General features: G+C 38.9%; 1 protein-coding gene across 1 annotated transcript in view; it reads right to left on the bottom strand.

Moving 5' to 3' along the window:
- Positions 1 to 13,749, bottom strand: part of znf804a (zinc finger protein 804A) — a 272,515-nt gene that overhangs the window by 12,525 nt on the left and 246,241 nt on the right. The window contains exon 3 of the mRNA XM_073047049.1: positions 3,975 to 4,105. Coding sequence (XP_072903150.1) covers positions 3,975 to 4,105 — 131 coding nt within the window. The remainder of the gene's footprint in view (positions 1 to 3,974; positions 4,106 to 13,749) is intronic.

Consider the following 13,749-nt stretch of genomic DNA (forward strand, 5'->3'; position numbering starts at 1 on the left):
ATCCAATAAAACTCTAGGTTACTTCTTTGGAATATTGAAGGTTTTTTGCATGCCAAAATAGAACCATCACTTTATAAAATCTTTCTTGATAATGTTGATCCATGAATGAATTTACATTTGCAGCTAGATTCGGGTAGAGATTTTTTAACTACAAATTATAATAACCAGATTAATTTCCTGCCTGGTATGCACACTCAAGACCAAAAGAATCTGAAGGGGGTTGTAAATTTAGTGGGCTCCATCTTGGGTACCCAGGCCATCTTCAAGGAGTGATGTCTCAGAAAGGCAGCGTCCATTATTAAGGACCACAAGCACCCTGGGCATGCCCTATTCTCACTGTTACCATCAGGTAGGAGGTACAGAAGCCTGAAGGCACACACTCAGTGATTCAGGAACAGCTTCTTCCCCTCTGCCATCTGATTCCTAAATGCGACATTGAGCCCTTGGACACTACCTTCCTGTTTTTTAAAATACCGTATTTTTGTTTTTTGTATGATTTTTAATCCATTCAATATACAGACACTGTAATTTATTTATTTATTTATTTATTTATTATTTTATTCTGTTTTTTTCTTCTATATTATGTATTGCATTGAACTGCTACTGCTAAGTTAACAAATTTCATGTCACATGCTGGTGATAATTCTGATACTGATTCAATTACAAGTTCTAGTCAAAAGTAAAAATGTTAGACCTTTATGCAATCAGCCAGGTAACGTTCTCAGGCCTTTAGTTTCGAATCTCCTGGGTGTATGAAGAATCCTTTGATAAAGGAATTGCTCGAACCATTACACATCTTGTAATATACGAAATAATTCCTGCCTTGTTAATTCTAATGCATAGAGTGCACTTGGAATTGAAGTGAAACCAAACATGAAGTGGCACAGAAGGAAAAGAAATAAAGTGTAATTAGCTACTGATTATGAACTGCAGTATTTTGGAGAGCACAAATTTTTGGAATGAGATGGTAACACTAGTAATCTTCAAAAATCTACTCTATTTACAGTGCACTGATAAAAATATGCTCTTGAAAATATTTTAATGTATCAATATTTAAACATAATTAAAATTGCTTTCAGAGTATTATTGACTTATTGGAATTAGTATTTAATTTCTATTCTATTTTTGATCTGTTGTAAAACATTTATTCAATTGTTTTACATGGAAGTTAAACTGCATACTCTCATGTTGTGGTAACAACTCATACGATCAATTTAAATGTGTAGTGTGCTCTATTGGTTAGTCCTGAAAAGAGGCACAGGGATTAGGGTGCACATGTGGCGGTTTGTCACACAAAAAATCCAGCATGCTAAATTTGTGCCTCCTGCTCATTATCCGGATTTCAGAATACAGCCTAGCATCAACAACATTGATAACTGGCCTTTTGCCTCTGCAGGGTGACCTGTATTTGGAGTGGGGAGCTCTATTAATATCCAGACTGGGGAATTTAAAGTTTGAACCCTTTAAAGGACTGTTGTGCTGTGGCTGAAGATGGTGATGATAAACATCTTGACAATGGGCCTAACCTGGAAAATATTCAAGAGTGCCATGATAGGGTATAGTGCCAGCTCAAATTTCTAAAGATGTTGTGGGAGCGTTGGCACAGGAAATTCCACACAACTCCATCACTCTCACAGGACAAAGTGGTTCATGATGACCTGAATCAGTGGGTACAGTAGATCCTGCAGAACGCCGTCCAATGAGGTAAACAGGTCGTGTAGCCCTTGAACTCATTGTGGGGAGGAGAAAATGAAGAAAATTCTACTCATATGCAGTTGCCCTTCACATTCACTTTGTGCATTCTGGTTTACAAGCAGCAGACCATGTAGACCCTCTTCCTCTATCAGTCCTTCTCCTCAGTTACTCACCTTTAGCAGGTGGTGAGGACTGAACTAGCACAATGGGGAGGACAAAGACAGAGACAGATCTCGACACCCACATTGCCGTGGATGGTGGGGCTCTCCAGTCCAAGTCTGGCAGCGCTTGAACGTGACATTGAAAGCCATCCTGGATTTGTGACTATTTTGGGCAGCTGATAATGTTGAAGGTAAGATGCAGCTAGTTCACACATTTCTTCATTGAATTGTCCCCTAACATCCCAGGTGGATATGACTTCCTGCTGAGAGCAACGTAACACAACAAACTCTTCAAGTAATGTTGGTGTCAGTGGAATGGACGAGAGGCAAAGAAGCTCTTGCTTGATCTGAAGATACATGTAGGTACAGTGTGAATGGGGAATATTAGCAGTAAGACTGACCAACTAATACCAAATCGATGATGTTTTCTGTTAGAGAATATGTACCAACAGGAGCAAATGAAATGAACATAAATAGGCAGAAAAGGTTTGACATGGATATTGTGGCTGAAAGGCCATTTCAGTGTTCGACAAACAATAAGGCCGGCAAATGGGACAAGCTTAGGTGGGCATCATGATCAACATGGGCGAGTTGGGCTGCAGGGCCTGTTTCCATGCTGTGTGACTCTATGCAAACTGATGCGAACTGCCTACTCTTGCTATTCCCAGCTGCTGTTGTCCTTGCCAACTCCAACACCTTTATTATCAGGACAGGCATCACACCTTGCACATATCCACAAGCATATTACTATGACAGCAGTCATCATAAACTATAGAAATAGTAACCACACAGGAGAGAATTCAGCCCATTAAGTCTGTACTAACCCTTTTTGAAAGTAGTCCAGCTGATCTTGCACCCTCACCTTCCACCCAGAGCACAGAACTTTTTTACCTTTCTGATATTTCTCCAGTTCCTCTATAAAGCTTAACAGTCAGCTCTTGCCCCACAACTACCCCAACTCTAATTAATTGTTACGTTGAAACAGTGTTTTCACAAGTAAATTCTTTCATTTATTTTCTCGCCTCACTAAGGTGGAACTCTTCACATATACCAAAAGCACTTGCAAACTGCTACCGATGTGCTGTGGAGAGCATTCTAACTGGTTGCACCACTGCTGGGGGGAGGCATTGTGCAGGACTGGAAAACGCTACAAAACGTTGTAAGCTCAGCCAGCTCCATTGTGGGGACTAGCCTCCCCAGCATTCAGGAGACATTCAAAAGGCAATGCCTCAAAAAGGTGGCATCCGTCATTCAGGACCCCCATCACATAGGACATGTCCTCTTCTCATTGCTGCCATCTAGGAGGATGTCCAAGAGCCTGAAGATATGTACTCAACATTCCAGGAACGGCTTCTTCCACTCTGCCATCAGAAATCTGAATGGTCAACGAACATTTCCTCAGTATTTTCCCTCTCTGATTGCACTACTTATTTAGTTTATTTTATATAGTATATACTTATTGTAATTTATAGTTTTTATTATGATGTACAGTGATGAACAGCTGCCACAAAGCAACACATTTCACAACATATACCAGTGATGTTAAACCTGATTCTGATGCTAATTTAGCTTTTTCCCGTCACATTCCAGTAGCCTATCGCTGGTCACCATGCCTCCAGGTACTGTATCATCTGTAAATCTGTTTGCCCAAATCAAAGCCATTACTAAATATTAAAGAAAGTTGTGGTCTGAGTACTGATCCCTGGGGAAGTCTGTTCTACACCTCCCTTCAGTGCAAACAACAACCTTTCACTGTTTTTTATTACATAACTAATTTTCTGTCCATAATGTTACTGCCTTCTTTATTCCACAACCTTAAATCTTGCTGACAAATCTATTATGTGGTACCTTATCAAGCCAATTGAGACTGACTTCCTTCCACCATTCATATCCAGCTAGCAGGAAGTCTTTTTTTTGTGTATCGCCTGGAATTCCTCAAGAAATGAGTAAGTCATTTGGCGGTTTATATGCAAAGTGTGGAAGTGTATGGAAGTGTCTTGCATTAAACAACTTCTTCCCTCAATTTTTAAGGATGGTAACTAATTTGTCACAAAGCTTCTTTAATCATGTCTGTGCTGGTGCCTTCACATTTGAACATTACATTACTTACTAACTCACCAGCGCACTTGCTTTCTGAGCTCCGCTAACTCATGTAAACGTTTGAGCGCTTTTTCCTGTTTCTTTTCATCTTTTCTTGACTTGGAAGCAACGTTGCGGGCAAACTCCCTCTGCTTCAGTTCTTTAAGTCTCTGTAAAAAAAAATGGTGGAATCAATATTAATACAAAAGAGCAGCTGGCCTTTATCATACAGTGCAAGTAATCGCTGTTTTATTCAATGTAACAAAGCTAATGAGCTACAGCGTGATACGGAGTGCAAGAGATATGAGCTGACCTTCTATAATTCTACAATAACATTCACACACACCTCATTCATTGGACCAAGTTTTTTTTTAATCCGCTTGTTTGCTGTAAGGATTCTAACTGAAGAAGGACTGTGTTAGCTGTAGTAATGGGCCAAAACACACGACTGGCCCTATATTGGAGATAATTTGGCAGAGAGATGGCAATATAGCTTGTACAAGGAATAGACAGAGTAAAAATAAACAGCTATTACAATACAAGGTAACTTCTTGGGTCATGCAAATAGGAGATTCATCAGCCATCCACCCAAGTGTCCTTGACCTGACAAAGCTTGATGTTGGCCGCATTTACTTCCCTAGCCCTGACATCTTTCACTATGAAGAGTTAAGACAAAAAAATCCACAGGGATAGGGAATACATTGCCTTGTAGTTTTTTGTTACAATTTTTGTGAATGAAGTGTCCATTCTCCAATGCCGTAGCTTCAGGCGTTTTAAAAATATTTATATTACTGACGTATGAAGTTCCTTGCTGATTTTTTTTTAAAGTAAATTGCCAACAAAAGTGTGCTGCCACAGTTCTACTCTGAGCACCATTTCTTCCAGTTTCTTTCAAATAACTGCCAGTGATCTGCATTTGCTCTCAGTTTAAGGAACCCCTAGACAATGGGCAGTTTGTTAATTTGGTGCTTGCGTGCACCTTAAAGAAACAGACCTGATTTACCTTTTATGCTGTAAAAAAGTCAATAGAGATTTAGAAAAAATATTGGACAATTTCTATAATATGTGAACAACTAGTAATCTTATTTTTTAAGGTAATAGAGCATGCAAGCCTCAGCAGGACTATCATGTCCACCTCTTGCATGTGTTACAAAGGTAGCAGCAGAGGGAACAACACTTAAGATTCACACTTTCAGGAAATGTGTATGTATTGTTAAAGATAAAAAGAGAAAAATTTGATTTCATCAACTTCAGCTGAGAAAAGGACTTTCAAGGTTTTTCTATTCCATGAAAAGTATAAATTACTTATCCAAACTATGAAGCAGATAGTTAAAGCCTATAACGTAAATAAGAAAAAATACTTACTTTAAAATAGAGTAAAACTTGCAGAGATTTCTATTTATAGAAATGCAATTAATATTGGTATTTCAAAACAAAATCAATTTAGTTCCAGAAAGTGATGCAGTTCACCAATAAAACAGTCAATAAGATAACAGGAAAACATTGGTGCTCAAACTAAAATCAGTAACGACACTCTGCCCTAATTTACAAATGTCATGTTGCATTTAACTAGAAATTGACTTTTCCAGTAGCTCTGAATACACTAAATGGTAATTTCAAAATTTCCTTTGAAGTCATGGTTATGGTATCTAGTGCATTACTCATCTTCCCACCCATTCAAACAATTTCTTTATCTGAGTGGAATATTCTAAATCAAATTCAAAATATCTGCACTATAATGAAATACAGAGGAAGAGTTTTTGTTCAAAATTCTGCAGTAACCATTCCTGAACCTGGTGGTGTGAATCCTGAGGCTCCTGTACCTTCTTCCTGATGGCAAAGTCATCTAGTGCATTTCCCTCCATTTAAATTACTTCTTCAAGAGATAGTCCACACTTATTTTCAAAAACCTGTATATTTATAAAATAAAGGGATAATTTGTGTGCATAATTGCCTATTGCGTTGGCTGAAAGTTGCTGTTAAACAGCAGCACCACCCCACTGCACTCACTGTCTTTCAAATAGGTGATCTGCCTGCCATAGATTCCCGTTAACTCTAGCAGTTGAATTTTCATGGCAAGTGTGAAGCCTTGCTAATGCTTCAACTCCCAACTTACTTTAAACTTTTTCCACTGTATCCCCTGTTATAAATTTACCAGTAACTCAAAGGGTAATTTCAGTGGTATTGCTAACATCCTACAGGTTTATAATATGAACTGGTTATTGCTTACCATGATTGAAACACAGGCATCAGATTATCAAATTGTCAAAAGGGAGGGTGAACAGCCGGATGTCATGGTCCATGTAGGGACCAATGATGTGACTAGGAAGAGTGAGGAGGTCCTGAAAGGTGAGTTTAGGGAGCTAGGTGCCAAGTTAAAGGACAGGACCTCCAGGATAGCAATCTCAGGATTGCTACCAGTGCCATGTGCAGGTGGGTTTAGAAATAGTAATAGTGCAGATCAACACGTAGCTGAAGACATGGTGCAGGAGGGAGGGCTTCAGATTTATAGATAATTGGGCAGTTTTCCAGGGAATGTGGGACCTGTTCCGGAGGGACGGTTTACATCTGAACTGGAGGGGGACAAATATTCTTGCAGGTAGATTTGCTAGAGAGGCTCCAGTGGATTTAAACCAGATACGAGGGGGGAGGGGAACCAGAATGTAGGAACAGTTGTATGGGAGAAGGAAGAAAAAGAAGACAGTAAAGTTCTTTGTACTGTTAGAGATAAACAGAGAGGAGGAGGTGGAGAATGTCTTAAATGCATTTATTTTAATCCTAGGAGCATTGTAAGAAAGGTGGATGAGCTCAGAGCATGGATTGATACCTGGGAATATGATGTTGTCGCTATTAGTGAAACATGGTTGCAGGAAGGGTGTGATTGGCAACTAAATATTCCTGGATTTTGTTGCTTCAGGTGTGATAGAATGGGAGGGACAAGAGGGGGAGGTGTAGCGTTGCTTGTCAGAGAAAATATTACAGCGGTGCTCTGGCAAGATAGATTAGAGGGCTCGTCTAGGGAGACTATTTGGGTGGAATTGAGGAATGGAAAAGGTGTAGTAACACTTATAGGGGTGTATTATAGACCACCTATTGGGGAGCGAGAATTGGAGGAGCAAATTCGCAAGCAGATAGCAGATATTTGTAGTAAGCATAGGGTTGTGATTGTGGGAGATTTTAATTTTCCACACATAGATTGGGAATCCCATACTGTAAAAGGGATGGATGGTTTGGAGTTTGTAAAATGTGTGCAGGATAGTTTTTTGCAGCAATACATAGAGCTACTGACTAGAGAAGGGGCAGTGTTGGATCTTCTGTTAGGGAATGAAATAGGTCAGGTGACGAAGGTATGTGTTGGGGAGCACTTCAGGCCCAGTGATCTCAATGCCATTAGTTTCAATATAATTATGGAGAAGGATAGGACTGGACCCAGGGTTGAGATTTTTGATTGGAGAAAGGCTAACTTTGAGGAGATGTGAAAGGATTTAGAAGGAGTGGATTGGGACAATTTGTTTTATGGGAAGGATGTAATAGAGAAATGGAGGTCATTTAAAGGTGGAATTTTGAGGGAACAGAATCTTTATGTTCCTGTTAGGTTGAAAGGAAAGGTTAAAAGTTTGAGAGAGCCATGGTTTTCAAGGGATATTGGAAACTTGGTTAGGAAAAAGAGAGATATCTACAATAAATATAGGCAGCATGGAGTAAATGAGGTGCTCGAGGAATATAAAGAATGTAAGAAGAATCTTAAGAAAGAAATTAGAAAAGCTAAAAGATACGAGGTTGCTTTGGCAAGTAAGGTGAAAGTAAATCTGAAGGGTTTCTACAGTTATATTAATAGCAAAAGGATAGTGAGGGATAAAATTGGTCCCTTAGAGAATCAGAGTGGGCAGCTATGTGTGGAGCCGAAAGAGATGGGGGAGATTTTGAACAATTTCTTTTCTTCGGTATTCACTAAGGAGAAGGATATTGAATTGTGTAAGGTAAGGGAAACAAGTAGGGAAGTTATGGAAACTATGACGATTAAAGAGGAGGAAGTACTGGCACTTTTAAGGAATATAAAATTGGATAAATCTCCGAGTCCTGACAGGATTTCCCTAGGACCTTGAGGGAAGTTAGTGTAGAAATAGCAGGGGCTCTGACAGAAATATTTCAAATGTCATTAGAAACGGGGATGGTGACGGAGGATTGGCATATTGCTCATGTGGTTCCATTGTTTAAAAAGGGTTCTAAGAGTAAACCTAGCAATTATAGGCCTGTCAGTTTGACGTCAGTGGTGGTTAAATTAATGGAAAGTATTCTTAGAGATGGTATATATAATTATCTGGATAGACAGGGTCTGATTAGGAACAGTCAGCATGGATTTGTGCGTGGAAGGTCATGTTTGACAAATCTTATTGAATTTTTTGAAGAGGTTACGAAGAAAGTAGATGAGAGTAAAGCAGTGGATGTTGTCTATATGGACTTCAGTAAGGCCTTTGACAAGGTTCCGCATGGAAGGTTAGTTAGGAAGGTTCAATCGTTAGGTATTAATATTGAAGTAGTAAAATGGATTCAACAGTGGCTGGATGGGAGATGCCAGAGAGTAGTGGTTGATGACTGTTTGTCAGGTTGGAGGCCAGTGACTAGTGGTGTGCCTCAGGGATCTGTACTGGGTCCAATGTTGTTTGTCATTTACATTAATGATCTGGATGATGGGGTGGTAAATTGGATTACCGTAGATTCCGGATTTTAAGCCGCTACTTTTTTCCCACATTTTGAACAGCTTTGAACTCTGCGGCCTTTAATACGGTGCGGCTAATGTATTATTTTTTTTCATGCCGCCGAAAACATTTTGCCTCGTAACAGTAGACCAATAAAATTGATGAGTAGTTCACAGAGGTCCAATGAAATTGTACGATAAATCAAGCGCACTTTCACAATTAAATTATTGTAAATCAGTCATTTGTACTCACCCTCATCAACATGGAAAACACTCGAAGAAAAGCATTGTGCTGCCTTTATGGCAGTTATTTAGTTTATAATATTTTCGCTTAGTAATTCATTTTCTAGTTAAAGTTAGAAGAGTTTTAACTATATTTGTTTTCTGTACTACATCGCGGGATGCTATGACGTCACACCCGGTTTCGCCGCGTCTTGTGGGATACCGGTTTGCGATAAACGGGAAGGAGGGGGCATTAGACCCGAGCGAAACGCTGCTTTTAAATGCCGTTTGCGATAAACGGGACGGCGGGGGGGGAGCGGCGGAGCGAAAACGCTGCTTTTAAGTTAAAGGCGATCAATAACTTTTCCTGGTAGGCTGCAGTATATATATTTTTTACCAGTCGTTGGGAGATATTGGAATGTTGTTCAGTAAAGAAGTATACGCAACGTATATTTAAAAGTAGCCGCGTTACGGGCACGGGTTGAAAAAAAGCATTTGCAGTATGTATTTGTTTTTGTTACCATATGGATTTAATTAAAAGTTAAAAAATCCTCACGTGTAATATCTTTCTGTGTAAATATCTCATATTACAACGTGGGACACCTGCGGCCGAAAATCCGGTGCGGCCTAAAATCCGGTGCGGCCTTTACAAGTAAAAAATTGATTTTATTTCTAAAATTAGAGCCAGCGGCTTTTAATCAGGTGCGCTCTGTAGTCCGGAATCTACGGTAGTAAGTATCCAGATGATACTAAGGTAGGTGGCGTTGTGGATAATGAAGTAGGTTTTCAAAGCTTGCAGAGAGATTCAGGCCTGTTAGAAGAGTGGGCTGAACGATGGCAGATGGAGTTTAATGCTGATAAGTGTGAGGTGCTACATTTTGGTAGGAATAATCCAAATAGGACATACATGGTAAATGGTAGGGCATTGAAGAATGCAGTAGAACAGAGTGATCTAGTAATAATGGTGCATAGTTCCCTGAAGGTGGAAACTCATGTGGATAGGGTGGTGAAGAAAGCTTTTGGTATGCTGGCCTTTATAAATCAGAGCATTGAGTATAGGAGTTGGGATGTGATGTTAAAATTGTACAAGGCATTGGTGAGGCCGAATTTGGAGTACTGTGTACAGTTCTGGTCATCGAATTATAGGGAAGATTTCAACAAAACAGTGAGAGTATAGAGAAGATTTACTAGAATATTAGCTGAGTTTCAGCACCTAAGTTACATGGAAAGGTTGAACAAGTTAGGTCTTTATTCTTTGGAGCATAGAAGGTTGAGGAGGGACTTGATAGAGGTATTTAAAATTATGAGGTGGGTAGATAGAGTTGACGTGGATAAGCTTTTTCCATTGACAATAGGGGAGATTCAAACAAGAGGACATGAGTTGAGACTTAGGGGGCAAAAGTTTAAGGGTAACACGAGGGGGAATTTCTTTACTTAGAGAGTGGTAGCTGTGTGGAATGAGCTTCCAGTAGAAATGGTAAGGGCAGGCTCGGTATTGTCATTTAAAGTAAAATTGGATAGGTATATGGACAGGAAAGGAATGGAGGGTTATGGGCTGAGTGTGGGCTAGTGGGACTAGGTGAGAGTAAGCGTTCGGCACGGACTAGAAGGGCCGAGATGGCCTGTTACCGTGCTGTAATTATTATATGGTTATATGGTCTCCGGCAAGTTGAAATCAATTGAGTTTGACATTTATTCATGTTGAACTGTATAAATGCCACAACAGTATTTTCCACAGATTGTTTTCAACCATTGAGAAACTAATTACAACTAAACCATCACATTGACTTGAAGATCTGCATTAACTTTTTTTCTTCTGTTTCGATCAATGCAAACTGAACCAATATAAAGTGAATCTGGAGTAGTTCATGGTTCAGGACAGGGGATCAGAAACTGATTCCTGAAGGTTTGATAAAAGTTCTATTTTGGGGGGGGGAGGGAAAATCCCAGGTCAATTATGTACATTTTTTAGTGGATTGGTGAACAATAGTTTTTTTCCCTGCATCTGAGGGAATGCAACCCCCTTTTCATAAACTGAGAACTGATATAAAGCCAAACAAATTTTGCTTTTGTGTACTGTACATTGTAATACAAAGAATAATGATTACAGGTACAAAAATAGATCATCTATCCTTACTCTGACTGAGGTAAGGCAAAGTGAGTATCAGTGCTAGGATTTTAATGCATTGACAATCTGATTGACTCTTTATTTAAATCTTTAATTCCACTATTTGGCTACAATTCTTTATCAGACGCATAAGGCAATTCCAATGGCCCAAGCAAGTAAATCAAAGTTTCCCAAGCCAAGAGAAAGCAAGATGTTCGAAAAATATTTTAAATGAATGGTGTATTGGGAAGAGGAGAAAGGAAATTAAGGTAATGAATTTGTTACTAGAGCTAACTATCATTTGAATTCATTAAAATGCACAGTTTGAGCTGTACCAGATCTATTTCATGCTCAGAAACAAAGTGACCCAAAGCTAACTTTAAAAGAATCTGCATATCAAGACATCATCAGTTGCAGGCAAAATAGTGTTTAGAGAGTAAAAGTTGAATTGATTGGGATTAATCTTATTTACACAAATTATTTATGTCACACAGAGAGGAAGATTAATTTAAAAATGCAGAGAATAAGAGATAACATTTAAATCAGGAAAGGTTAATACTGTCAAAGAGCAATTTAATTGAGGATAGAATAGGGCATAACAAAAGGAAGATACCACATGGCATCTACCCACATTGTTTCATGGTTTACACTATATAAATGCAAGAATACCATAACTCATTAATGTTGCCAATTTGCCAGTGAAATTTGTGATGATGACACAAATAATGACATGGTGGATTTTCAACAGACTTTAAAGATAATTGCTCATGGTATTTCACACCAGTCTGAGGCTCCATCCACACTAGACCGGATAATTTTGAAAACGCCGGTTTCACGTAAAAATGATAGGCGTTCACACTATGCGTTTTTGAGAATATCTCTATCCACATTGAAAAGGAGATTTTGGCGAATCTCCTCCTGCTTCGCATGCGCAGGACACATCTACCGAAAACAAACGACATGTTCGGTGTCGAATCTTGCCGTAAAAGTGCGCGTTTGTGTAGTTACAGAGTAGAAAAACTTAAAATGCCAGACAGCTGTTGGCTCTCGTGCAGGAGAACTTAAAACTAAAAAAAAACAAATACTGGAGCATACGGAGGCAACCGACAGGGAATGCATGGACAGATTGATCCGGCTGACGACGAACATCGAAAAACTGACCAACTCTGTTGCATTAATAAAGCACCTTGTTAAATGTATAAAACATGTCTGCATCAGTGATATCTTATATTTCCATACAATGTTACATTACGCTGTTACACATCTATTGTCAGAGAAGTACTTGCATAAATAGGTAAACCACCTTCATACGAGCAAGGACAGAAAACAGGGCAAAGTGAATAGAGTATACTTATTTATTCAGTAAGTTATGGGTCAAAGTATTTGGTGAGTACACTTCTAACTCTTCTGGCTTCAGTCTCATTGCCGTCTGTTCTGAAATTGTTAGGTTTCATTCAAGAAAACAATGAAATAGCGCACTGCCGTCTGACAGCGTTTTCAAAAGTCTCCAGTTACGCCATCCACACTGATCTGCCTGAGCAGCACTTTCAAAAATACCCACCCTGGAAACCGTTTCTGAAAAGCTCCGGTTTCGGGGGACGAAAACGCCATTTTAGTGTGGACGGAGGGTAAACACAAAGAGAAAAAGCTTTGGTTACGGGTTTATCTGGCATAGTGTGGACGTAATCTGATTGAGTCAAACTTTTTATTCTCTTCTTAGTTTCTGTTGTGCCATGTGGTGACGTCTGGGTCTTTGGTATGTTCCTCTTTACACATTTGAAAGCTCTCTCAGTCCTTGGTGATGACTTCGTCAGGAAGGATGACCTGCTTTCATTTCAGTCACATATGAGCAGTGTTTTGAATGCAAGTTTTATTGTTCTGTTAATACCTTATCAGATTCAGCAAGGTCAATCACACTCAGAAGATGCTCTGAGAATTTAATCCCACATGAGTTGCTTCACACTGTTCCTTATATACTTGCACAATATTGTGTCATGGAGCTGTAGCAAGAATATTGGAAAAGATTATGATCTAAATTTTGAGATCAGTAGCAAAATAGAAGTATTTCTATCATTGGCAAAAGCGAAATCATCAATCAGGTCTGTCATATTAACATATTCTCACAGAGCGCAAACCAAGTATAAATGATCTATGTTTAACCACAATTTAAATATTTTACAAGTCACAATAAAAAAAACTGGAAGTTTCATATAAGTTATAATTGTAGTACCATAAACATTAAAAATTAAAATGGTTAAAAACACTGTATTTGGTTATCTAAGGGAATGGCAAATCATGGGATATGGGAGTCGAAGTGAAGGAGGGTGATGCAAAGAGTTTGCAAAACGGGAATGTCTTTGCATACCTTGAATAATCTGTATACCACACTCAACAAGTTAGTATATTAAGATGGAGGAGGCAAAGGTTCTTTTTCAAGAACAGTTTTCAGATCACTAGCTAGATCTACTAATTTCTGTTGACTATGTGGAAGAAGAATATAATTAGAATGCCTCTATCAAGGGCCAGGGAATCATTGGGAAATATTTTTGGATTTCTGGATTTGATTGTGGATAAGCATTCTCTGAAATCGGTGTCAGTTATGCAGTTCAACAATGACCACTGATAATTCTGTTGTCATTACAACCATAAGATTCAAGTGATTCATCTACTTCTAACATGTAGTTCTTCAATCTTTCCAAATGTGAACCTATCAAATGGTTAATGAGGCAAGTGTGGATATGAACAGGCAAGATGTTTTCTCTTACTATGAGTGAATGTAATAGAGC

The sequence above is a fragment of the Hemitrygon akajei genome, chromosome 5 (genome assembly GCF_048418815.1).
Source record: "Hemitrygon akajei chromosome 5, sHemAka1.3, whole genome shotgun sequence".
Lineage (NCBI taxonomy): Eukaryota > Metazoa > Chordata > Chondrichthyes > Myliobatiformes > Dasyatidae > Hemitrygon > Hemitrygon akajei.